The 26229-nt window shown below is 42.9% G+C and overlaps 1 protein-coding gene across 2 annotated transcripts in view; it reads right to left on the reverse strand.

The window, feature by feature from the left end:
* The window catches only part of CDC14A (cell division cycle 14A), a 149370-nt gene that overhangs the window by 44029 nt on the left and 79112 nt on the right, over nt 1-26229 (reverse strand). For both annotated transcript variants that reach the window (XM_065409094.1, XM_065409093.1), the window contains exons 6-9: nt 21828-21894; nt 20347-20409; nt 15628-15715; nt 2895-3125 (exon numbers count right to left, since the gene is read on the reverse strand). In XM_065409094.1, coding sequence (XP_065265166.1) covers nt 2895-3125; nt 15628-15715; nt 20347-20409; nt 21828-21894 — 449 coding nt within the window. The remainder of the gene's footprint in view (nt 1-2894; nt 3126-15627; nt 15716-20346; nt 20410-21827; nt 21895-26229) is intronic.

The following is a 26229-nucleotide window of genomic DNA, read 5'->3' on the forward strand; positions in this document are numbered from 1 at the left end:
ATTTGTGATTTTTGCTTCATTTCTTATTGTATTTGCTATGTTTTAGAAATAAAGCTGGCCAGATACCCAAACAAGTATCAAATTGCTGGAAGTTTGTTTTAGTAGAGGTGTTTAAGAAAACATGGAAGAAAGGTGGAATTGTGGATTTCATTGTAATTTGCATCATTTCACCACTAAAACCCTTTAGATTGTAACTATTTTTTCTGAAATTTATTTCAATAAAGAATTTTTAAAGGACATTTTTAAGTTTTATAACTGATTATAAAATACAAAAATGTATCTAACATCCTATAATAAATGTTAAAAAAGCAAAATGTGTTTCCTGATAAAGTAGAAGGAAAGTTTTAAGACTGACCACTTTACAAGCTATGGCCCAAATCCTGCGAACACTTAAGCATGGGTGTGAAAAGATATCCACATTTAAATGCTGGCAGAATTGGGACCCAAATTAACTTTCTGGAATCACTATATCATGTTATTAAATGAACAATCATTCAATTTAAATTTTTTTAACATTTGTTTTGCAGGCTGGCAAAACTATAAAAAAATAAATAAATACTAGTTAGTGTTTCAATAGCTGTTTTCATCTAAACAGATTAAAGCAATGTACAAGGTGTTCTGCACAGCGAAATGAAGAAACAGAATCTAAGGGACATGTCCAAGTTAACAGCAAGTTAGCAACAGAATAGGGATTTGCCCAATTCCAGTCCTGTGATCTATCCACTAGACTGCACTGTCTCCCCAATAAAATATTTACAGTTTACAGTATGGTTAATTGCCTGCAGATGTCCATTAGCTCCCTAACTATGGTTTCTGCACTACCAGTAACTGTTGAGATGCAAACATTTTTACATGCAATATAGAATAACAACCACTCTACATTTAATCAAGGAATACTAATCTTGTTGTCTGATTTCTTAGAATGCTAAAAGTTAAGAAATGGGATGAATGGGGTCACAAGAACAAATAATGAGCAGATTCTATTTATTACAGCACTAGCTCTGTAGAATGATTTGAAGGAGAAGACAATAGTGTTACATTAGAGACAGACATGCAGTTTGTGTTGGGAAGGCAGTTTATAAATAGACTACTCAAACTGTAACAACTCAGACATATTTGTCTGAAGAAGAAAACAGTCTCTGATCTATAAAAATATTTTTTATTAAATCACATTTGTTACTGAAGGTTTTAGCAGAAAGGCTATGTGAAAAAACGAAAGCTATGGAAACATCTGGAATAGCAAACTTTCAGATTAAATAATTTTAACAACAGCTCCAGTAACAGGGGTGAAAGTAAGTCCAGTGACTTACCGGTACGCTGGGGCCAGCTCTGGCCCCCGGAAGGGGCGTGGCCTAGGGCGGAAGGGGCATGGCTGGGGGAGTCAGAGCCAGCCCCAGCCCACCCTGTAAGGTAAGTGCCCCCCCGCCCCCCACCGGGGTAGCAGCAGCAGCCCAGGGCTCCAGCGGCTATTTAAAGGACCGGAGCGGCAGAGGCAGCTGGAGCCCCGAGCCCTTTAAATAGCCCCTGGAGCCCCCCACTATCCCAGGGCTCTGGGGGCTATTTAAAGGGCCTGGGGCTCCAGCTGCCTCTGCCGCCCCGGTCCTTTAAATAGCCGCTGGAGCCCTGGGCTGCTGCTGCTACCCCGGTGGGGGGCGGGGGGGCACTTACCTTACAGGGTGGGCTGGGGCTGGCTCTGACTCCCCCAGCCATGCCCCTTCCGCCCTAGGCCACGCCCCTTCCGGGGGCCAGAGCTGGTGCCCCAGACCCTTTAAATTGCCGCCCTGGGGAAGCCGGGCTGCAGGAAGGGCAGCCAGCAAGTCCTTTGGCCCACGCCACTTCCTGCAGCCCCCATTGGCCTGGAGCGGTGAACTGTGTCCAGTGGGAGCCGCGATCGGCAGAACCTGTGGACGCAGCAGGTAAACAAACCGGCCCGGCCCGCCAGGGGCTTTCCCTGAACAAGTGGCGGCCTAGTCTGAGAACCACTGAAATAATCCACTGTGCAACCTACCCAGCTCTCCTCTGTCTAAAATTTTAATTGGGTACATAATCCATATTTGATTACTAAACAAAAAAAAAAAAAGATACATTAAGTCCCTCAATGCTATAGCTAACCTAAAGTGTCATGCCAGGTAGAGTATAAAGATTTTATTAAGTGCTACCCAGTATTAAGTTATGGCGCAATGTACTTTATGTTTTACTCTTCCTCAGGCTACAACAGTAACGTCAAAATTGTATTTTACAATTAAAAAAAAAGTTAGACAAAATTTGCAGCAGCAATTCAGAAGCATGAAGAGGACTGTGTGCCTCTTAATATCTACTAGCCCACTTTCCATAAACGCTAAAGAGAGATCTTCAGCAAAATAAACAAAACAAAACAAAAACAAACAGCAGCATCATTATATGGAATAAAAAAAGAAACCCTGAATAGCACTGAGTGGCAAATAATGTAATGTATAGTTCTCATGCTGGAGTAGAAGAATTTAATGTGAACTCTTTGAAGAATGAAGATAACCTGCACAGGCAGGGCCGGCTCCAGGCACCAGCCCACCAAGCTTGTGCTTGGGGCGGCACCTGGAGGGGGGCGGCGCAGTGCTCCGTCTCCGGCCGCCGGGGAGAGCGGAGCCCCGGCCGGCTCGCCGCCCTCCCCCCGGCGCTCTGGCCGTCGGGGAGAGCGGCCCGCGGCCGGGCTTGGCGTCCTCCCGTGCCGCGCTGGGGGCGGGGGGGGTGGGGGGGTATGGCGGGTGGCTTTTTTGCCTTGGGCGGCAAAAAAGCCAGAGCCGGCCCTGTGCACAGGATCAAAAACTCTTAAGCAAAATTATTTTCAGAACTGGCAAATGCATTTTCTTATTTTGAACTGCAAACTCACAAGTACACTGTATTAGGTTTTTACATACCTTTACAGTGTACAGCTATAGCACCTTCAGCATTCTCGCAGATGTTCAAGAACCGTCGCACTATATTGTCACTTGGTGTGCTTCCATCTATGAAGAACAGGTCATAATGCTCAAAGCCAGCATCTGTAAAACGTTTTGCCTCATAGATCTTTTTGTTTAGTCTTATGATTGATGTGACATTATGCTTCCTGAAATAGGGAAAGTAGGCTTCAGGTGCGTGAAGAGGATAACCTAAAATAAGCAAAAAATGATTACACATTAGTAAATCACTGAAAACTACTTGACACACACACAAATCCAGACCTCCATTAAAAAAAACCTAAACAATTTTTGAATGAAAAACTTTTTACTAATGCTGTAAACAATCACATTTGACATTTTAATAAAGGTAAATATATCTATATGAAAAAATATGCTAAGATGTGTTAAAAATTAACAAAAAGCTTTAGCCTGAGGTTTATAAAGCTATTATTCTTACAAATAAAGGTATCAGAAGACATTAAAGCATAATGTCTCTTAGGTACTGTACAATGTCCTGTGTGTTATAAGTTAGGTTTACAATTAATACATTAGAAACCCCCTCACACTCTAAAGCTATTCTTATAATGAAGGACTGTCTGGTTTAAAGTAAGGAATGTGTATGAATGTAGGATTCCATAATGGTGTAAATGTGTATTTGGTGTGGAGCCCCAGGCCAAGAGCCTTAGAACAAGTGGACACCTTCTTCAACTAAGGCCTGGTCTACACTAGGCGTTTATGTCGAATTTAGCACCGTTAAATCGAATTAACCCTGCACCCGTCCACACCACGAGGCTATTTAGTTCGACATAGAGGGCTCTTAAATTCGACTTCTGTACTCCTCCCCAACGAGGGGAGTAGCGCTAAATTCGACATGGCCATATCGAATTAGGCTTGGTGTGGATGGAAATCGACGGTAATAGCTCCGGGAGCTATCCCACAGTGCACCACTCTGTTGACGCTCTGGACAGCAGTCCGAGCTCGGATGCTCTGACCAGCCACACAGGAAAAGGCCCGGGAAAATTTGAATTCCTGTTCCTGTCTGGGCAGTTTGAATCTCATTTCCTGTTTGGACAGCGTGGCGAGCTCAGCAGCAGTGGCAACGATGCAGAGCTCTCCAGCAGAGATGGCCGTGCAATCCCAGAATAGAAAGAGGGCCCCAGCATGGACTGATCGGGAAGTCTTGGATCTCATCGCTGTGTGGGGCGATGAGTCCGTGCTTTCCGAGCTGCGCTCCAAAAGACGGAACGCAAAGATCTATGAGAAGATCTCTAAAGCCATGGCAGAGAAAGGATACAGCCGGGATGCAACGCAGTGCCGCGTGAAAACCAAGGAGCTGAGACAAGGCTATCAGAAGACCAAACAGGCAAATGGACGCTCCGGATCCCAGCCCCACACATCCCGTTTCTACGAGGCACTGCATTCCATCCTTGGTGCGGCCGCCACCACTACCCCACCACTGACCGTGGACTCTGAGGATGGGATATTGTCCACGGCCGGTTCCTCGGACATGTTAGCGGACGGGGAAGATGAGGAGGACGAGGCAGTCGGCAGCGCTTACCAAGCTGATTTCCCCGACAGCCAGGAGCTCTTCATCACCCTTACAGAGATCCCCTACCAACCCTCCCCAGCATGTAACCCGGACACAGATTCAGGGGAAGGATCAAGCGGTAAGTGCTTTAAACATATAAACCTTTATTTTTTACAAAACTTGAATATTAATACTAATAACAATCTTTGATTCATGATTTCTTCCCCCTGGGCGCTTAAACAATCAGTAACAAGTATTTATAAAAAAATCAAACAGTGTCCGGTTGTGCATGATTGTGCTGCCCAAGCTGCTCCACTCTTTTGTCCCTGCTACTGCAGCTATATGAAAAGCCGGTCTATATGTCCGGGGATAGAGCAGTAGTCCTCCACAGACATCTCAACAAAGCTCTCCTGCAGGTAAAGGGATAGCTTGTTCATCAGGTTCCTGGGGAGAGCGGCTTTACTTGGTCCTCCAAAGTACGATACGTTCCCGCGCCAGGAGACAAGCAGGTACTCTGGAATCAGTGCCTTGCAGATCATGGCGGAATAGGGCCCCGGTCTCTGCAGGCTTTCTCGAAGCATCCTCTGGATCTCGGTGTCCAGGATCCTCATGAGGGTAATGTCGGTCATGACAACCTGCTTTGAATTAGGTAGGGGACTGTTAGTATTGGGACTGCTTGCAACAAGTTCCTTTACAGAACTGTGACCGCTGGTTTACAGCCACGCGGTGGGGGCAGGAGAGGGTCAGCATCCAGGGATCTTTCCCTGGCACATCCGCGAGGGGGTGGGACAGGGCCACAGTTCTTGCTTGGCCGATTGCTGGCAGCACAGACTGGCATTGCTTTCAATGTGAAAGGTGGCCAGTGGTACTCCTAAAGTTTTAATCTGCAACAAGTCTACGGCTTACCATCTTTGCCTGCTACAGAGAGTACCGTGTCCTGCCCCAGTTCCCAGATCGGCAGTGCAAAAGCCCAGGCACTGAAGGCAAGGTTCGAAAATTCGACCTTGTCCTCAGTGCGCATGTGATAGGTGTGGTTCATGGTCTTGTTCACGGAGAAAGACTATGTTGTTGTGAATCAAGGTTCTTGATTCACAACTACATTTATCTTTCGGAGGAATTCACTGCCTTTTCCTCATTCCCACAGCCACATCTGCAACTGTCTCCCAACCCAGCCTGGAATCACACTCCCAGAGGCTAGCGCACATTAGGCGGAGGAAGAAGAAGACGCGAGAGGACATGTTATCTGAACTTATGGGCTGCTCCCGAGCCCAGGCAGCACAGCATAACCAGTGGAGGGAGAATTTGTCCCAAATGCACCGGACACACATGGACCGTGAGAGGTGGCGGCAGGAAGACCAGCAGGCGACTCAAACGCTGCTTGGACTTCTGAGGGAGCAAACGGACACGCTCCGGCGCCTTGTTGATGTTCTGCAGGAACGGAGGCAGGAGGACAGAGCCCCGCTGCAGTCTATCAGGAACCGCACTCCCCCGCCACCAAGTCCCATACCCCCCTCGCCCAAAGTCCAAAGAAGGAGGGGCGGGAGAGTCCGTGAAAACTCTCACTCCACCCCTGCAGACTGCTCAAGCACCAGAAGGCTGTCATTCCCCAAAATTTGAAAAGTCCTTTCCTGGCTGCCTCAAGCAAGCCCCCGTCCAAGTTTCACCCCCCAGTTTCATGTGTGGTTGTTAATAAAAAATACGTTTCTGTTCATTACTGTTTCAGTCATGCTGTTTTGAGGGAGAGTCTGTCTGCAGGGGGGGAAGGGGCTTGGTAATTGGACAGGACAGTCATCTTTAGCAGGCTACAGAGGCGAGGGCAGGTCCAGCAGCAGGGCACATACACAGTGCAGTGACTAGTTACCCTGGTCAGTCTGGGAGGTGGTTTTCATGTTCTGTGGGGGGGGGGGGGGGGGAGGGGTTTGCTCTGTGACTTTGTGGCGGGGGAGGGCAGTTACAGATGTTATGCAGCGGTCCTTGTCCTGGATCACAGAGCCACGCAGCAGGGGATCTGTAACCCTCCCCCCCCGCCATAAAGTCACATAGCCCCCACATACACGCAGTCCCGCTCAGGAGGGCTGGCAGGCTCCGTGGAAACAACCAATCCGCCACTGCGAATCCTGCCATTCCTGGAGTTTAGAAGGATCATTTGCATCAGTACACTACACCCGCTCCCCACCACAGTCTGCGTCCCAGGTTTAAAACATTCCCGCGAAAACAGTAATAAAGACAACGGTGTTCGTAAACAAAATAAAACTGAATTTATTTTTTTAGAAGGGGGTGGAGGGGGTCTGTAACTGGAGAGGATAGTCATCCTTAACTGGGTAAAGAAACGGGGGCAGGTTCAGCTTCTCTGGACAGAAACTTAAAAGTCACTGGTCACCCTGCTCACTGTGGAACCAGGCTTTCAAAGCCTCCCGGATGCACAGCGCGTCCCGCTGTGCTCTTCTAATCGCCCGGCTGTCTGGCTGGGCGTAATCAGATGCCAGGCTATTTGCCTCAACCTCCCACCCCGCCATAAAGGTCTCCCCCTTGCTCTCACACAGATTGTGGAGCACACAGCAAGCAGCTATAACAATGGGGATATTGGTTTCGCTGAGATCACAGCGAGTGAGTAAGCTTCTCCATCTCCCCTTGAGACGTCCAAAAGCACACTCCACCACCATTCTGCACTTGCTCAGCCGGTAGTTGAAGAGTTCTTTTTCACTGTCCAGTGCGCCAGTGTAGGGCTTCATGAGCCAGGACATTAGCGGGTAGGCTGGGTCCCCAAGGATCACTGTAGGCATCTCCACATCCCCAAGAGTTATTTTGTGGTCCGGGAAGTAAATACCTTCCTGCAGCCGTCTAAACAGACCAGAGTTCCTGAAGATGCGAGCGTCATGAACCTTGCCCGGCCATCCAACATTGATGTTGGTAAAACGTCCCCTGTGGTCCACCAGTGCTTGCAGCACCATTGAAAAGTAGCCCTTTCGGTTGATGTACTGGCTGGCCTGGTGGTCCGGTCCCAGGATAGGGATATAGAGAGGTCCATCTATAGCCCCACCGCAGTTTGGGAATCCCATCGCGGCGAAGCCATCTATGATGACCTCCACGTTTCCCAGGGTCACTACCTTGGAGAGCAGTACCTTGACGATTGCGTTGGCTACTTGCATCACAACAACCCCCACGGTAGATTTGCCCACGCCAAACTGGTTCGCGACAGACCGGTAGCTGTCCGGCGTTGCAAGCTTCCAGAGGGCTATGGCCACTCGCTTCTGGACAGTCAGGGCTGCTCGCATCCGGGTGTCATTGCGCTTCAGGGCAGGGGACAGCAACTCACAAAGTTCCAGGAAAGTCCCCTTCCGCATGCGAAAGTTTCGCAGCCACTGGGATTCGTCCCAGACCTGCAGCACTATGCGGTCCCACCAGTCAGTGCTTGTTTCCCGTGCCCAGAATCGCCGTTCCACAACATCCAGATGACCCATTGTCACCGTGATGTCCTCGGAGCTGGGTCCCGTGCTTTGTGAGAGGTCTGTGCCCCTCTCAGAGTTCAGGCCCTCACCGCGGTGCCGTAGCCTCCTCGCCTGGTTCATCTGCATCTGCCTCTGGGAAAGGTGGATGATAACCTGCGAGGCGTTCACAAGTGCCACAACTGCAGCGATGGTCGCAGCGGGATCCATGCTCGCAGTGCTGTGGCGTCCGCGCTGTCACTGACCCGAAAAGCGCGCGAACTGATTTCCCGCCGGCGCTTTCAGGGAGGGAGGGAGGGCGGTACTGACAGACGGATGACGACAATTACCCAAAAGCACCCTCGACCCTTTTTTTTTACCCAGAAGGCATTGGCGGCTCGACCCAGAATTCCAATGGGCAGCGGGGACTGCGGGAACTGTGGGATAGCTGCCCACAGTGCACCGCTTCCAATGTCGACGCTTTCCCCGTTAGTGTGGACTCACAAAGTCGAATTACTGTCCTTAGTGTGGACACACAAGTTCGACTTTGCAATATCGATTCCACATATTCGATTTAAGTGAAATCGAAATACCCTCGTAGTGTAGACATACCCTAAGAAACTACAGTACAATATGTAAAGAATATGCTAGCAATGCTACTATTATGCTAGCACATTAAGTTTATCACAAGACGCGTTAATTTTAAATTGGTATTCTGCTTCTTTTTTATTTTTCACCTTTATTTCTGTGGGTAGTACACCTAGCCAAACTGAACTTACCATTGTTTACTGTTGGTTAAGAGAGGGTAACTCATGTAGAGAAAATAGCAGCTTTTGTTAAGAAAAGGCCAGATCTTTTTTTCTTGATTTGGGTTATTTACCTGAATTTCTTCCAAGCAATAAGTTTGGCTGTGCCAAGTGGCGATTGGAGAAATTCTGACTAATCCTATGAAAAATTTTATTCATGACTATATGGGCATGTAGAGAGAGGGGGATGGAGAAAATAAACTTATAAAAACATTTAAAACTAAATACTCCTAGCAACTAAGTGAAATCCTGGTCCCATTGGAATCAAAGCCAAAACTCCCATTGACTTCAAAAGGGACAAGATTTCACCATTTATGTAATAAGTCACCATTGCCTTACTGCTAATTTTATAGCAGTAAAATACCTTAATATTAATGTTAGGATTGTTAAGAAATACAGTTAATTAAGTTTAAATCCTGCAAATAAAAATGTATGTTACAGGCAGGGCTTTGGAGCTGTGCTCCGGCTCCGCTCCAGCTCCAGGCAAAAGCTTTCAGCTCCACTGCTCCGGAGCTGCTCCACGCTCCAGCTCTGGGCTCCGCGCCAAAGCCCTGGTTACAGGAAGCTTTTTCTTTGAACTCGAGAGCTGGAGTCTCCATTCTGAAGTGAGTTTTGCACAGAGAAGTTGAAGATGGCCTCCAGACCTCTTTAACCCCAAGAGAAAAAAAAATGGATCAGAAGCCAGGATTAGATGGGGCCATGATTATTGCTCCAAGAGAAAGGCAATCCCCTACACAAACTAGAAGCTTGTCTTTTCATGTTGTCTTCAGAGAGGCTCTTGCAAGCCTGAGAAGGCCCTGTCTGAGAATCTTTTGAGTCCATAAGTCAGAAGTGGTATTGGCTCAGCTTGAGAAAAAAAAATTCAGCTTTCCTCCAGAGGAAGGTGGGCCTGGGTCAGCAAAGTTTCATTGTCTTGAGAAGACTACACCTCTGGAGCAAACCCTCTGGTGCTGGAAAATAAAAGTTCACCATGCCAGGAAATTCAATTGACAAAAAGATTGGTGGTTTCGAGAGGGATGGAAGTCATGGTTTCAGGAAAGTGTTCTGATGTTCCCTCAAGGGGTTCACAGGGATCGATAGAGGGACGTTTTATTGAGGTCAGAGGATTCCTTAAGGGCTTTTTGTAGGAACTAAAGAGTTTTGCTATATCAAAGAGTGACTGAACCAGGATGCCCCTAGAAGGGGTGCCTGTATCTAGTGTCCAAAGGCATATATTTCTTTGACCTACTGTGTTGCAGAGAAGAGATCCAACAAGAAACTGGCAATGTCACAAGAGGTGTCATTGAAGAGGACAGGTATTGTCATCTTGACAAAATCCAGCTTTTTTAGTCTCCTTTATTTCTATGGGGCCTCTTTTTCTGGAGTGAAATAAGGAGTGGATGATGGACAGAGCCATTCATGCAGATACTGTGCATGCTATAACCATATGTAAAGCAATAGAAGATGATTAAAACCACTTTTATGGGAATGTTTGATTTTCCACAGCCCATAAAATCTTCTGGAGGACCCACCTCATCAGTTGGGATCAGAATTTATTTTCATCAGATCAGGTCCTATTAAGATTAAGAAAGGATGAACCAATCTTTGGAACAGAAAAGAATCTGGTGCCCTTATCCAATTAGACTTGGTATGTCAGAGAGAGCTTATTAATGGACCACCTGAAACAACAATCTTCAAGAGATTCTAGAATGAGGAAAACTGATCTGTTTTTCCTAAATCTCATTTTGAGAGGGTCCTGGAGAGATTGGGTTACTGGTTGGCTATCTGACAGGCAAATGGCTCAAATGAAGCATTCCTCCACGTCTTCATTAGCGAATAAGCAACTCAGATCATCTGCATTAAAATGTTCAGAGTGGGAAGAAAGTTTCCCTCCATCGGCTGAGGCCTGAGAAAAATGTTATGCCAAGGGGTATCCTTAAAAGAAGAGACAGGTCTGCTGTTTTATGTTTGCTTATTTTAGAAAAGTGCTAATTGCCTTAGAATTGCAAACCCAGAAAAGGAGAAGAAAAGAGACCTGACCTCCATGCTTAGAGTGTTGCTTTGGCAGTGGGGTGGGAAATGAGCTGATCCTCCTCAAATTCAAACAAGCAATTTAAAGTACCTGACTATCTGCAGCTTGAGGATTGGAGGATCAGTGAGGAGGGAAGCCTTAGATGACAGAGGATGAACAGTGTGGGGAGCAAAGGAGACAAAGGTCATTGATGGTAGGGTACTCCATGGAACACAGTGGGCATCAAAAGCTAGTCACTTTGGCATTTTGGAGGGACCTCACACAGCCCACATTTATTCCCCTGCTGCCATTTATTTCACCCAGTGGAGTTAAACCAGTTGTAGCCCTGGTGGGAAGGCTGTTGATAGGCTGAATGGAAGTACTGTAAATTGGTAGTGGGTTCCACTCACTATGAACCTGAGAATCTTCTGTTGATCTGGACAGGTCACTATATGAAAGTAAACCTCCTTTAAGTTGAGGGCAGCATACTGATTCCTTTGTTCTAGGGAAGGAATAATGGAAGCTAGGGTGGCCATGTGGAACTTTATTTTCTTCAGGTATTTATTTAACTCTCTCAGATCTAAAATAGACCTGAAACCATCTTTTGCTTTGGGAATAAGGAAATAGCAAGAACAAAACCCCTTCCCCCTGAGAAACAGAGGAACTTCCTCTATGGCTACTGCTAGAAGGAGAGATTGAACCTCCTGCTGAAGAATGGTCTTGTGAGAGCTTCCCTGAAGAGCATGGAGGAAGTGGGACAGAGGATTGGGAAAACATATTGGAAGGAACAGATGGGCCTGTAGGAACTGGCATATTGCCCTCAACAAACCTGTCAAAAATGTGTTTTTAGAATGGACTGCTGGACAAGAGGAATCTGCTGCCACAAAGGAGGAGTAAGGAGGTAGTTGTATCCTATAATTTCTCCCCCTTTTTCTCAGCAAGTCTTGCGGCTGAGGCAAAAAGCTTCCTCTTTGTCGCTGGTGTACAGATTCCAAGCGACTTCAGAGCTGCCCTGCAACCTTTTAGACTACATAGCTTATTGTCCATCTTTTCCGAAAAGAGGAAGGGACCTTTAAAGGGCAGATCTTGAATGGCCTGTTATACTTCAGGAGAAGACCAGTAGACTGCAGCCATGAACACTGCCTCATAGATATGGCAGACACCATGGAACAAACTGCTGAGTCCACTGAATCCAACTGATCCTGACCATCAGCTTGCCCTTCTCCACCATCACACTGAACTCTTGCCTGGAATCTTCCAGTAGCCTGTCTTTAAACTTCATGATGTTTTCCCAGAAGGTAGTCATAGCAACTCAGAGGAGTTTGCTGGTTAGCAACTGTAAGTTGCACCCCTCCTGTTGAATAAAATTTACAGCCAAACAAGTCCAGTCTCTTCAACTCCTTCCCCTTTGGTGTGAACACTTGATGCCCCTACCTCTCCTGCTCATTAGCTACTGACACCACCAAAGAGCCTGGGGCTGGGTGAGAGTAGAGGTGTTCAAAACCCTTAGAAGGAACTTAGGATCTCCTCTCTGCCTGTTTCACTGTAGGAAGAAGGTAAGGAAAGGAAGTAGGGTCTACCAATTGCTTCATTAATTGGGAGTGCAACTCAGGAGGCTCCCATCGAAGCTAATTTATTCACTAGTTTGTGGCATTTCTTGCGGACCTCTTCCCCTGAATGTCTAACACCAAAGCCACCCTTTTAAGCACTTCTTGGTGAATCCTGCAATCCTCCGATGGTGGTGAATCACTCACCATCTCTATAATCTCATTTGGTGATAAGGAAGATGATGCACCAGAATGCTGAGGCGATGTCTGGTCTGTCTCCTGTGGTCGAGGAGCTGTCTGAGCAATTTCCAGTTGCTTGGTACCATATGTCAAGAGAATGTTGCCTGTGGTGCTGACCCCCCCCTCCCCTCCGAGAAGTCAACTCAGATGGGTGAAGGGAGGTCCTAGTAGGGGGAGGAACACTCGATGTCCAGAAAGGCCTCGGACATGGTCTGGGCCCATACTTGCACAGGCCTTTGTTTCTTGAGATGTGCCCACTGCTGGAATTGATGAGAGACCCATGAACTCCAAAGCTCTGATGGAGGGTATGCATCCTGTCTTGCATGGGACACAAAAAGACCCCACTTCCGAGTCTGAAGAAAATGACTCGGAGTCCTATGATAACAGTGGAGCAGAACCCATGTGGATAGGAAATAAAATAAGCTGAGCCAGAGAATGACAGTACTGGGGATATTAATGGTGGTTTGCCCATGAATTGTACTGCCTCTTAGGTGCCAGAAACATAGAGGGCATCAATACCACATGCTCTTTTAGAGATGGTATAGGAACCATAGTCACTGGTACCAGCTGAAACCATTTCTGGACTGCCAGGGATACCTGTTCCGAAAAGTTGAGTAATTCTCTAGTGGCTGCATATGCCTCTGGCGTCATTGGTATCAGAACTAGGTCTTGAATCTGAACTTTTTGCATAAGAACATCAGGGATCAGCCTCGATGGACCCGGAACAAATTCCAGAGTCGACAATCCCCCCTTTCTAGATGAGGAATGCTCTGGGGAATGCTTCCCCTCAGTCTCTCTCCCAGAGCCTTAGCCTCTAGATGGTCTTGGTACCAATGCTCTTTCTGAACAGAGTACCAAGTCCTTGGAAGATATGGTTCTCTTCTTTGGTACTGTGGTAAAGAATGAGGTGCCAAAGACATCTCAGGTAGTGTGCTCCAGACTGAAGGTGCAGCACTTGGAATATGCTCTGAACCCGAGGGCTCTGATGGAGGGCAGGGTGCCATCTCCATAAGGAGACACTTACATCTGGCTGCTCTATCTTTTTTAGAGTGAGGCTTAAATCCTTTATTTGTCCTTGATGTGGGATTCCCCCAACATTTTAGGCAGCTGGGGTGCAGCCTGCTGACCTGCATCAGCCTGGCACACAACTTGCAAGATTTAAACCACAGAGTGCAAGGCATGGCTCTGGTACCAGTACTGAGATTCAAACCTGGCCCAAAAAGGACCTAAAACTGAAGCCTATCACTAGCACTAACTATACTCTATACCTAACTGACTGCTAAGAGAACAAAGCAATTATATACCAAAAGTGAGGGAAAAGGTTGCGACAGCAAGACCAGAAGTGCTCTAACAACCATCACAGTGGTAAGAAGGAACTGAAGGGCGGTTGGCTGCAACTCCATATTCTTATACCTGCATGCAGTGGTGTGCGATGGTGGAGAGTGCTTGTGCCACCCCAGTGGATATTGCTGAGGGATAAAGTTCCCCGACAACTGCGCATGAGGTACATACATACCTACAGTAGAATAGATATGTGCAATCACTCGAAGAGCTCACCGACTTTGCAATGAGAATGCAGGTTAAATCACTCAAGCAATTACAGTCCTTCATTGCCTTGCCACAATGCCTCTGTATGCCCAGAAGACAGACAAGTTCTATAATTCACTGGGAAAGCGTTAAAGAACGGCTCAGCTTACTCCAACACAAAGAATCATGAGATATGGTCCCATAAGTCCTGGTGACACACAGGTGGCTGCAGCACCAGCAAGGACACAGTAACTTCGGGATGGCTTTGCAATATGGCTGCTCACACCCTCTAAAGTATTCAGACTTCATACGATGGTCCAACCTTTTCAGTACTGTGGGCTGCATTCGTAGCTGTGTAGCACCTCCGCAGGCAACGTACATGAACAAAATAGTGTCTTCCATGAGGCGTGACCTTGCACGTACAGTACGTGGAAGGTCATGTTGTGCTGAGGATGCCATTTTGCTCTACAAAACGGTGTCCATGCAGCATGATCTTGCATGCACCATACATGTGAGGTCATGCTGTGCTGAGGATGCCAATTTTGTAGAGAAAAATGGTGCAGGGCTGGATGCTTTTGGGGGCTAGGCACAATCATCCTGAGGGCTGGATCCTTCCCACTGGCTGCCAGTTGGACCACCCCTCATTCCTCCACTCCAGTATTTTAAAGGAGCAACTTATAAATCACATCTGTGAAAGTACCCACTGCAGGTAATGATTGTAACTGAAAAGTTAAAAAAAAATGTTTTTTCTCAGTTCATGTACTCAATACATTGACAGTACTTTGCGGTTTCCGTTTCCCTGTATAGCTAATCAGTTTCCATTTCAATTTGTATGCATGTTTATATTAAATACAGCAGCTGGAAAGAGACCATTAAAATTAGAAAGTGTGACTTTAAAAACCACATAGATTGGCAGGGAAACTGAGGGGTAGGTGTAGCAAAAAAAACTACCTGTAACCAATTTTTTAAAAACTAACTAGATTTCTAGTTGACTCTTCCCCTTTAAGTAGTATGAATAAAAATCCCTTCCCCTCTCAATCAGGTTTCACCTCCTTGCTCTCTCTAATGTTATAAAACCTACTAGTTTCTCCATCATCTACAGAACCTTCAATAGGCAACACCTGAATTTCTAATGTAAAAACAAGCATTTTTAAACCCTTCAGAGCTTTTTTATACAATATAAAGAATCTGGTCTTGCACCCTTTTTTCTTCATTTCCCCCTTTGTAGTTTACCTTTAATTCTGCATAGAAGTGAGATCAGTTGTCAGTTTCAGGAAGAAAAGTAGGGAACCACCTCAAATTTCTGAGTCACTTACTGAGTGAATTCCACAGATCTCTTCTGATTATCATTGAATGAAATTAAGTCCTATGATGTGAAAACTCTATACCAAATTCTAACCAAACTGACAAAAAACAAAACAAAACAAAACAAAAACAAACAAAAACAAACACACAAAAAACATCAACCTATCAATCCACCTACTGGAATCAATGTAACTTTGGGTTTTTTTTAAACATACTCTAACCCTTAACTACTCTCTTCACAAATACGCCAGAGATTGGAAATAAAGACTAATCATACTAAGGAACAGCAGGGTTATAAAAAAAAAATACAATGTTTTGACATATGATTGACAAGAAAAACATACCATTTTCAATTTTGGTTTTTGGATGAGGTCCACTAAATGCTAAAAATTTTCCTGGAACAATCCAGTTGAAGTCACCATTTTCTACCCGCTATTGAGCATTTTAGGAGAGAAGAAAGGAAAAATATTTTAAAATTAATGCACAACTGTTAAACATCTATTCCTGAATAATACTTTTTTTAAAAATAACTGTATCCTCTCTATAGAAATCATATGAGCAAAGCATTTCAGACGTAACTATTTGGCTCAGAAAATGGGAGAAACCAGCCATATATGAAGCTATTTGCCAGAAATTTACATGATAGTAAAGGTAATCTTAGAAAAGCTTACTTTGGAGAGATCTTCAAATAGGCAAACCTTTCTACACCTGACCTAAGACATTTCTGCATTATCAAAGGCTATGGAAATCTGCCACATCATTAACAATGGCAAAAAAGGAATTAATAGTAAACAAATTAAGACAAATTAGCTCTCAAAATAATAATTTCCTTTTTTCCTTGTGAAAGTTGTAATCCATGTACTGGCATGGCTCTGATGAGTCAGTAAACAAACCCAACTATAAATCAATAAGAGGATATTAAACGCTGAAAGAGGGTTTTCTTTAAAAGAAACTACAAGATTGCATGTTTCTCTAACATGAGAAACAAAAGTGTTTTGTTTATTTTTAAACTCAGGCTTCACAACTAATCTGTAAACCTGGAATTCTTCCATTGCTCCCTCAACCAGCCAAATCTGAAAACATCTCTGAGATACATAACCCAAGGCTTCCCTAATCTCTAAGGCTTCTTAAAAAAATTACAGATGGGTTCATTCCCAGTTTGACAATATAGTTGCACATGACATTTTTTGCAATGACACTCTGTTTGCATGTTGTATGAAGATTTTTATATCATTTATGAGTAGATGATATATTCAGTAGACTAGCTCGCCACCCCACATAAAATCTCGCCAAGTAAAAAGTTCTGATTATGTCCATCACTGTAGGTAATTTGTAAACTATTTGCCTGGCTACCCCATTACAATTGACTCCAGGGTCCTCCCACAAGTAAAACTCATGCTGAAGTAAATAGGAGCATAAGGACTGGTGGCCTGACTTCTTACCTGGCAAACAGCAGAAACAAACAAATTTATACCAATGTCTGTAATCTCAGTAGATTGAGCAGAATTTTATATAAGAACGTTTTTCACTTGATAACTCAATGTTGTCAGCTGTATTCATGAATACTGAATTCTTTGTACTTAAAAAGGGACATCATCCACACCTCAATTTTTAACCTACCTGAACAAATATACAGATGACAGATAACTGGAGATAGCTGATAAGAACCTAAAATACCATTATAAATTCAGTATTTTCTGTCTAATTCAATGAAAAGGGAACAATATATAAGCCTGGACCTGTGTAGGACAATGAAGGAGAATTGGTTTCTACATCCATTACTCTTGCATATCTGTCCGTTTAAAATTATTCTTAAAACAACTCCCACATCTACATTACAAGTCATCACATTTGTGACCGTGCCAAAAAAATACGTAAGTGTTTACATTTTTAGCTTCACATACTGGAAGTATATGGACTGAATAAATACACACAGCAGGTTAGTTGGTGTGCATGCTCAGTGTTTAAACTGGAGAAGTGCAAGTATAAAGGTAAGTGGCATTTGGTTATGAAAAAGAGTTGGGGAGAACTGGAGAAAGGAGAACACAGACACTTTTTAAATGGGCAAACCTGAAAGAATGCAAGAAGAGGAAATTGAAGAGGCTCCCAGATTCTCTTTTCTTTAAGTAGGTCAAAATTAATCCAAGGCAGCAGTGTTCCTTTAAATAACATATTCCACATTCTCATTATTCAAAAGTGAATAATCTCAAATGTAAACATTAACAAAGAATGGAACACTTTGTACACAGATTACTAGTTTATACTATTATGTACACACCGTGCTAGAGAAACTTGACCGGGCATGTACATATTCCCAAGAACCTTCTTTTTTCAATCAACTATCTTTTGTTTTTAGAACAAGCCTTTTACTATAGTATACAAAGAGTAAACAGAATAAAGATTACTTGCTCAACATAAAATATAGTAACTATAACAAAAAATGCTCAGCAATGCAACAAAGGCTGCTGTCGTGGAGAACAAAATTGTGTATCAGTCTATACACAACAGCACACTACTGTACTTAGAAAAACCTCTTTCAAAGATTTTTAAAATTGTGGGAACAGCTAGATGGTAGGAGGGATGGGAGAACTCAATTTGGTGAATGCTGAATGTTCAATACTGAGTTCAAGGTTTGTCTGTCATTTTACTCCCTGCAAACTAAAAACTCAACTAACTTTTCCATGGACATTCTTCTTGCCCATTTCCTACTGTCTCTTGTACTTCAGAGGGATCTTAACTCATATCATAGAATCACAGGACTGGAAGGGACTTCAAGAGGTCATCTAGTCCAGTCCCCTGCACTCATGGCAGGACTAAGTATTATCTGGACCATCCCTGACAGGTGTTCGTCTAACCTGCTCTTAAAATCTCCAAGGATGGAGATTCCACAACTTCTTTAGGCAATTTATTCCAGTGCTTAACCACCTTGACAGTTAGGAAGTTTTTCCTAATGTCCAACCTAAACCTCCCTTGCTGCAATTTAAGCCCATTGCTTCTTGTCCTAACTCAGAGATTAAGAAGAACAATTTTCCTCCCTCCTCCTTGTAACAACCTTTTATGTACATGAAAACTCTTATGTCCCCTCTCAGTTTTCCCTTTTACAGAATAATCAAAGCCATTTTTTTCAATCTTCCCTCATAGGTCATGTTTTTAGACCTTTAATCATTTTTGTTGCTCTTCTCTGGTCTTTCCTCAATTTGTCCACATCTTTCCTGAAATGTGGAGCCCCAAACTGGACAATACTTAAGCTGAAGCCTAATCAGCACGGAGTAGAGCGGAAGAATTACTTCTTTGTCTTGCTTACAACACAGTACTCCTTCCTACGCAGTCATTTCCCATTTTGTATCTGTGCAACTGATTGTTCCTTCCAAAATGGAGTACTTGGCATTTGTCCTTATTGAATTTCATCTTCAGATCATCAGATACTTCAGATCATTTCTCCAGTTTGTCCAGATCATTTTGAATTATAATCTTATCCTCCAAAGCATTTGCAACACCTCCCAGCTTGTTATTGTCCATAAACTTTATAAGTGTACTATCTATGCCATTATCTAAATAATTGATGAAGATATTGAACAGAACTGATCCCCACTCATTATGCCCTTCCAGCACAACTGTGAACCACCGATAACTACTCTCTGGGAATGGTTTTCCAACCAGTTATGCACCCACGTTATAGTAGTTCCATCTAGGTTGCATTTCCCTAGTTTATGAGAAGGTCATGCGAGACAGTATCCAAAGCTTTACTAAAGTCAAGATATACCACATCTACCACTTACCATCCACAAGGCTTGTTACCCTGTCAAAGAAAGCTATCAGGTTGGTTTGACATGATTTGTTCTTGACAAATCCATGCTGACTGTTACTTATCACCTCATTATCTTCCAGATATTTTCAAATTGATTGCTTTATTATTTGCTGCATTATCTTTCCGGGTACAGAAGTTAAGCTGACTGGTCTGTAATTCCCCAGGTTGTCCTTATTTCACTTTTTATAGATTTGACTTTTCAAAGATAATCACTAATGGCTCAGATATCTCCTCAGTCAGCTCCTTGAGTATTCTAGGATGCATTTCATCAGGCCGTGGTGACTTGAAGTCATCTAACTTATCGAAGTAATTTTTAGCTTGTTCTTTCCCTATTTTAGCCTCTGATCCTACTTCATTTTCACTGGCATTCACTACTTTAGACGTCCAATCATGACCAACCTTCTTGGTGAAAAGTGAAACAAAGAAGTCATTAAGCACCTCTGCCATTTCCACATTTTCTGTTATTGTTCTCCCTCCCCCCCCCCATTGAGTAATGGGCCTACTTTGTCCTTGGTCTTCCTCTTGCTTCTAATGTAGTTTTAGATAATGTCTCTAACTGTCATCTTATCTCAAATAAATTAAACAGCTTTTTAATGGAGTCACAAAGACCTGTTTAAGTTAAGCACTTCCACAAATCTTTAGACTTATTTTATTTAAGCCTGCTCAACTGCAGCACTACACTTAAAAAGGGACACCAATGCCTCTGTGCTCGCTACATGAATGATTTTTTAAAATATAGCGTTTTCTAGAAATACATACAGTAGTACATCAAAGCACTGGATAAATTTAAGTAAGGTGGCCTTTTTAATAAGCAATCTCCAGAAGAGATTTTGGTATGTATTCAATTTAGTATTGAATACACCACTGGTTCATATACACCTCTACCCCGATATAACGCGACCCGATATAACACGAATTCGGATATAACACGGTAAAGCAGTGCTCCGGGGGGAGGGGAGGGCAGGAGCAGCACACTCTGGTGGATCAAAGCAAGTTCGATATAACACGGTTTCACCTATAACGCCGATAAGATTTTTTGGCTCCCGAGAACATCGAGGTAGAGGTGTACCACAGTTTTAACTTATACTACTCATTTACATTGGTCAGAATACAAAAATAAAATCCCAAATCCAACACTACAACTGATTTCTATTTATGCACGCATTCTAATTCATAGCATATGCCACTGCACATGCAAGTCTAACATACTTTGAGCAAAGCTAGAATTAAGAATTAAATATTAAGATATACAAACCTCATAGTGTTCATACTCATCCACGTCAAATGTCTTAAAATCAAAAAATCCATGCTGAAAGGCCTAAAAAAAAAAAAATAATAAAAAATGTTTTTGATAGTTTCTTACATAGGAGATTGATCATAATAGTCTATTGTCAGGCCTTTGTATTTTGTAGCATATTTAAGAATCAACAAAATAAAATTGCCTGAGTTTAAAATTTTTAAAAATCCAAAAGTTTATACTAAGAACATTGAAGCTTGCACATTTGAGCAAATCAGAAAACTCGGAACTTTAAGTAACATTAAGGTACCACCTGCCACCTTAATTCTACCCCCTTATACATATAAGTATGGTACAGGGTTTTTTTGTTTTTTTTTTAACTTTTTACTAAGGCAAAGATATAATAAAATGGTAACATACTACATCGTACATTACTTATTCAGGATCAGGTTAATATTCAAAGAAGCTGACTATATATTCTGGTTTGCTATCTGGGGAGTCCTCAAGACCCAAGAGTATCCTATCAGTCCAAAATCAGAAGGTAAATAACCCCCCCAAATATATATATTTGTAATAATCTCACTTTTAGGACAAATCTCCTGATTTTAGGGGGCCTGACTCATGTTTTTTTAATTTTTGGTGCTGACAATCCTGTCATGTGTTTTCTAGAAAATACTTATTTCTTCAGTCCCATGCATCATCACTGTACACTGAATCCCTAATAGAAAAGAACACTTACCTATACATTTGACTTTTTTTAAAAACTAATTTCCTCGAGAAGTTTGACACAAAAATTATAAAGTGAAAATCCAGTTTGAAAACCGTAAATTGAAAATGAAGAAATACTCAAGTCAAATTGCTGCATAATGGTACAACAAAAACTAAGCAAGTTATTAAAATTGCATTACCATTTTCCTTTTTCAACAGTTTTGGAAAGGCTGGGAAGCTATATCAAATCATAAAAGTCACTGTTCCAAGAATTTTATTTAGTACAGGTCATAAAGATAATACTTGTAATAAAACTGGATTAAGCACTGTTAAATTTTCTCACCATCATTCACAAATACTGTGTTAAAGATAGTATTTTTGAAATACCAGTTAGATTAAATAATTTTAATTAAATCTTAGTCTATTTTCTCAATAAGTAAGGATACTGACCTCAGTTATTCCTTTGTACCAATTTTTAATTTGAGCCAACAAATTGTTACAGAAACATTTCCACACAGAAGAGGTTTCGTGTACATACAAGTTCCTACACATCATCTGATCTTCAGAAGTCCGTAAAACTCAGGTGGCAGCCAACTAGTAAATTAGTAGTTTAATACTTTCTCCTACTCTCTGCATTTAAAGGAAGTCCTCACGCTTTCAAGTTTTGTGGCAGGGTATGACTCTTTCCCAGCAAATTAAAACAAAACAAAACAAAACAAAAACCCACCAGATTTCTAGGTAATTTTTTTTTAAAAAGAATCGTATTTTACAATAAGGAGATGTGCTATTACCTTTTTTATTCCCTGCAAGCAATCCAGGATTGTGAGATTGTATGTGCAGTTCCCAAATGAGGCATCCCTAAAAATTTAATACAAATTAACATTAACATGTACCGGACAAAAGTCAGTCAAGAAAAAGCATAATCACAGCAGCATTATTACATCCATTTATTTCATAGTTATTCAATTCTCATGTGAAAGCTCAATCTAGTTAGCAGAAAACATCACTTACAAATATGAATATGCCAAGTATCTTTCCCTACACCGAGAAACTCAATTTCTAGTAACTAATGTTTAAATTATCTTAAAAAAAATAAAATAAAATTATTTCATCTCAGCGGTAATACATTTTCAGGAAGCACACAGTACTGCTTTGTGATAGATTAATTCTCTTCGTTACATATGCAGCAGTGCTTAGCAGCCTCTCCACACACACACAAAAGTCTTTACCGCAGCATGTGCAAGAACAGTAGCAGTCTTGACAAGAGACAACAATAAACAAATGCATAACAGAAATCAGAAACAAGTCTTAATTTCTGTTTTTAATCAACCCAGATACCCTAAGGAAGAGGGGTGAAGATGACCACCAATTGGCATTTCTTCTGAAATCTGTTTCACTTAAATGTGTCACTGAAGATATGGTTAACAATTATCCTGACACACAACGTAACTTTACCAGTATGGCAAAAATGTAGCTCCTCTTAGTGACATGAAATTATATTCAACATCAAGCCAGATATTTAAAAAAAACAACCCCCCCAAAACACAAACACAAAATGAGTATTATTCAAAAGCTACACCGAACACACTTGTAAAAATTGCCAAGCAGAAGTGAAAATATTTTTTTTAACTGTTCAACAGTTTCATGGAACATGTATTTCATAAATGGTTTCCCATCTTAATACTTTGAGACAACTTACTTTTCCATAATGAACTCATAAACAGGAAGAAATAAAAGGCTTTTCAAAATGCAGCCGTAGTTTAACAAATATTTTTCCACAGACATACTGCCAAAACATTAATACAACATGTTCTAACTTGGAAATTTTCACACTATTCATCCTGTAGAACCAAGAGACCATTATAGAAGTGTAGACATGTAGTACATTATTTTTGCATTATGAGCACATAAATGCATCCCTAATTTGCATATGCAACGCTCAATTTGATGTATTGATTTTTATCTTAATTGACAGCAATACATGAAGGCAGGGGTAAGGACGGAATTTGGTCCACTACTTATTTTACTAAATTAATGTTTCTGTCTATCTGTTAGTTATCTGTAATTTTGTAATGTTGCATGACTTAGAGCACTCGGGGCAACCAACTGTCAGAAAAAAAAATAGGAACTACAAATAACCTTGCCACATTCAGAGCTAAACCCATCTCTTTCCCACAGTAATATCCTCATTGTCCAGCCACACTGAAGAATGACAGGAGGCACTGGATGTGGTTTAATTGGGTGGCAACTTTATTCACTTAAAATATGTATTGTACAGTGCAGGTCATCATTGCTTCCTTAATCATTTCCACATAATCCTCAACCAAGTCCAGCTACTGCATTGCTGGGACTCTCGTAAGAGAGTTAAGGGGGCTAGAAAAAGAAGGGGCTGGCTCCCCCTTGTACCAGACTTAGGACCCCCAAAACTCTGCTTCCTCATCTCCCTTAGGGATGTTTTCCTTTAAATCATTTTCCAATCTATTTTATCCAATTACCAAGTCCCTTCCATAATGACACTACACTCTAAACCCTCTTCCCCCACCCAAAACCCGCAGTGGGGAAAGTGAAAAACTCACCCCTTGGCCAATCTGCAGTGGGGGAATTTTTTTTTTCCTCCAGTCCCTGAGGAAAAAGGGGCAAGTAGTATAATGCCCACTGTGGGTCATGAAGGAACCCAGGTTTTTTTTTCAGATTTCATGGGTCGGCGCTGTGGGTGCTGCCAGCCTGATCCAGGTAAAAGATAGCTTCTCTGGGACTAATCAGGGTATAAATGCCCCAACTTCCAGTCAGCTGGAAGGCCAGTGGACCTTCCCTGCCCCACAATAATCACCTGGGTCAGCCGCTTCCTGCTCCTACCTGCTTCTGGGTAAACTTTTCCCCTTCCTCTCCTGCTGGTACCAATAACAACCCCTTTTCTTCCAACCTGCCAAACAAGGACCCCACTGCATACAGCTTTGGTAAGCACATTCTCCTAGGCTCATTCTCATAAGGGATTATAAAGGAAGTAACCATTTGCCTCAGCCATACTTGCACCAGGTCAATATAATTGATTGATATAAATGTCTCAAATCAGAACCTCCATAGTTAGGTAAGATGAAAAATTTAGGAGAAACATTTAGATACTTCAGGACAGCATTAACTGCCTGACGTTAGATGATCTTCCCTATAGACAGGTTGTTCCCTAACTGTTCACCGAAGAGGACTTTCGCAACCTTTTCTGAATCATAGGGCTGGAAGGGACCTCGAGAGGTCATCTAATCCTGTCCTCTGCACTCATGGCAGGACTAAGTATTATCTGGACCATCCCTGACAAGTGTTTGTCTAACCTGCTGTTAAAAATCTCCAAGGATGGAGATTCCACAACCTCTTTAGGCAATTTATTCTAGTGCTTAACCACCCTGACAGTTAGGAAGCTTTTCTAATAATGTCCAACCTAAACCGCCTTTGCCGCAATTTAAGCCCATTGCCTCTTGTCCTATCCTCAGAGGTTAAGAACAATAATTTTCCTCCCTCCTCTTTGTAACAACCTTTTATGTACTCGAAAACTCTTGTGTCCCCTCTCAGTCTTCTCTTTTCCAGACTACACAAACCCATTTTTTTCTATCTTCCCTCATAGGTCATTTTTTTCTAGACCTTTAATCATTTTTGTTGCTCTTCTCTGGACTTTCTCCAATTTGCTCTTCTCTGGACTTTCTCCAATCTTTCCTGAAACGTGGCGCCCCAACTGGACACAATACTCCAGCTGAGGCCTAATCAGCACAGAGTAGAGCGTTAGAATTACTTCCTGTGTCTTACTTACAACACTCCTGCTAATACATCCCAGAATTATGTTAGCTTTTTTGGCAACAGTGTTACCCTGCTGACTCATATTTAGCTTATCGTCCACTATAAACCCCAGATCCCTTTCCGCAGTACTCCTTCCTAGGCAGTCGTTTCCCATTTTGTATGTGTGCAACTGATTGTTCCTTCCAAAGTGGAATACTTTGCATTTGTCCACCCCACCATCAACCTCAGCCTGGATCAGTCCACATAAGAGATCCACTTCCTGGACACTACAGTGCAAATAAGTGATGGTCACATAAACACCACCCTGTACCGGAAACCTACTGACCGCTATACTTACCTACATGCCTCCAGCTTCCATCCAGGACACACCACACGATCCATTGTCTACAGTCAAGCTCTAAGATACAACTGCATTTGCTCCAATCCCTCAGACAGAGACAAAAACCTACAAGATCTCTATCAAGCATTCTTAAAACTACAATACCCACCTGGGGAAGTGAGGAAACAGATTGAGACAGGTACCCAGAAGTCACCTACTACAAGACAAACCCAACAAGGAAAATAACAGAACACCACTGGCCATCACGTACAGCTCCCAGCTAAAACCTCTCCAACACATCATCAACAATCTACAACCTATCCTGGAAACCGATCCCCCCACTCTCACAGGCCTTGGGAGGCAGGCCAGTCCTTGCTTACAGACAGCCCCGCCCAACCTGAAGCAAATACTCACAAGCAACTACACACCACACCACAGAAACACTAACCTAGGAACCAATCCCTGTAACAAACCCTGTTGCCTTCTCTGTCCCCAAATCTACTCTAGCGACACCATCATAGGACCCAACCATGCCATCAGGGGCTCATTCACCTGCACATCTACTAATTTGATATATACCATCATGTGCCAGCAATGCCCCTCTGCCATATACATTGGCCAAACCGGACAGTCTCTACGTAAAAGGATAAATAGACACAAATCAGACATCAGGAATGGTAACATACAAAAGCCAGTAGGAGAACACTTCAATCTCCCTGGACATTCAATAACAGATTTAAAAGTAGCCATTCTTCACCAAAAAAACTTCAAAATCAGACTTCAAAGAAAAACTGCTGAGCTACAATTCATTTGCAAACTTAATACCATCAATTTGGGCTTGAATAGGGACTGGGAGTGGCTGGCTCACTACAAAAGCAATTTTCCCTCTGTTGGTATTGACATAAGAATAAGAATATAAGAATGGCCTTACTGGGTCAGACCAAAGGTCCATCTAGCCCAGTATCCTGTCTTCCAACAGTGGCCAGTGCCAGGTGCTCCAGAGGGAATGAACAGATCCTTCCCTTGTTGCTCATTCCCACCTTCTGCAATCAGAGGCTAGGGACACCATTCCTGCCATCCTGGCTAAT

The sequence above is a fragment of the Emys orbicularis genome, chromosome 8, assembly GCF_028017835.1.
Source record: "Emys orbicularis isolate rEmyOrb1 chromosome 8, rEmyOrb1.hap1, whole genome shotgun sequence".
NCBI lineage: Eukaryota > Metazoa > Chordata > Testudines > Emydidae > Emys > Emys orbicularis.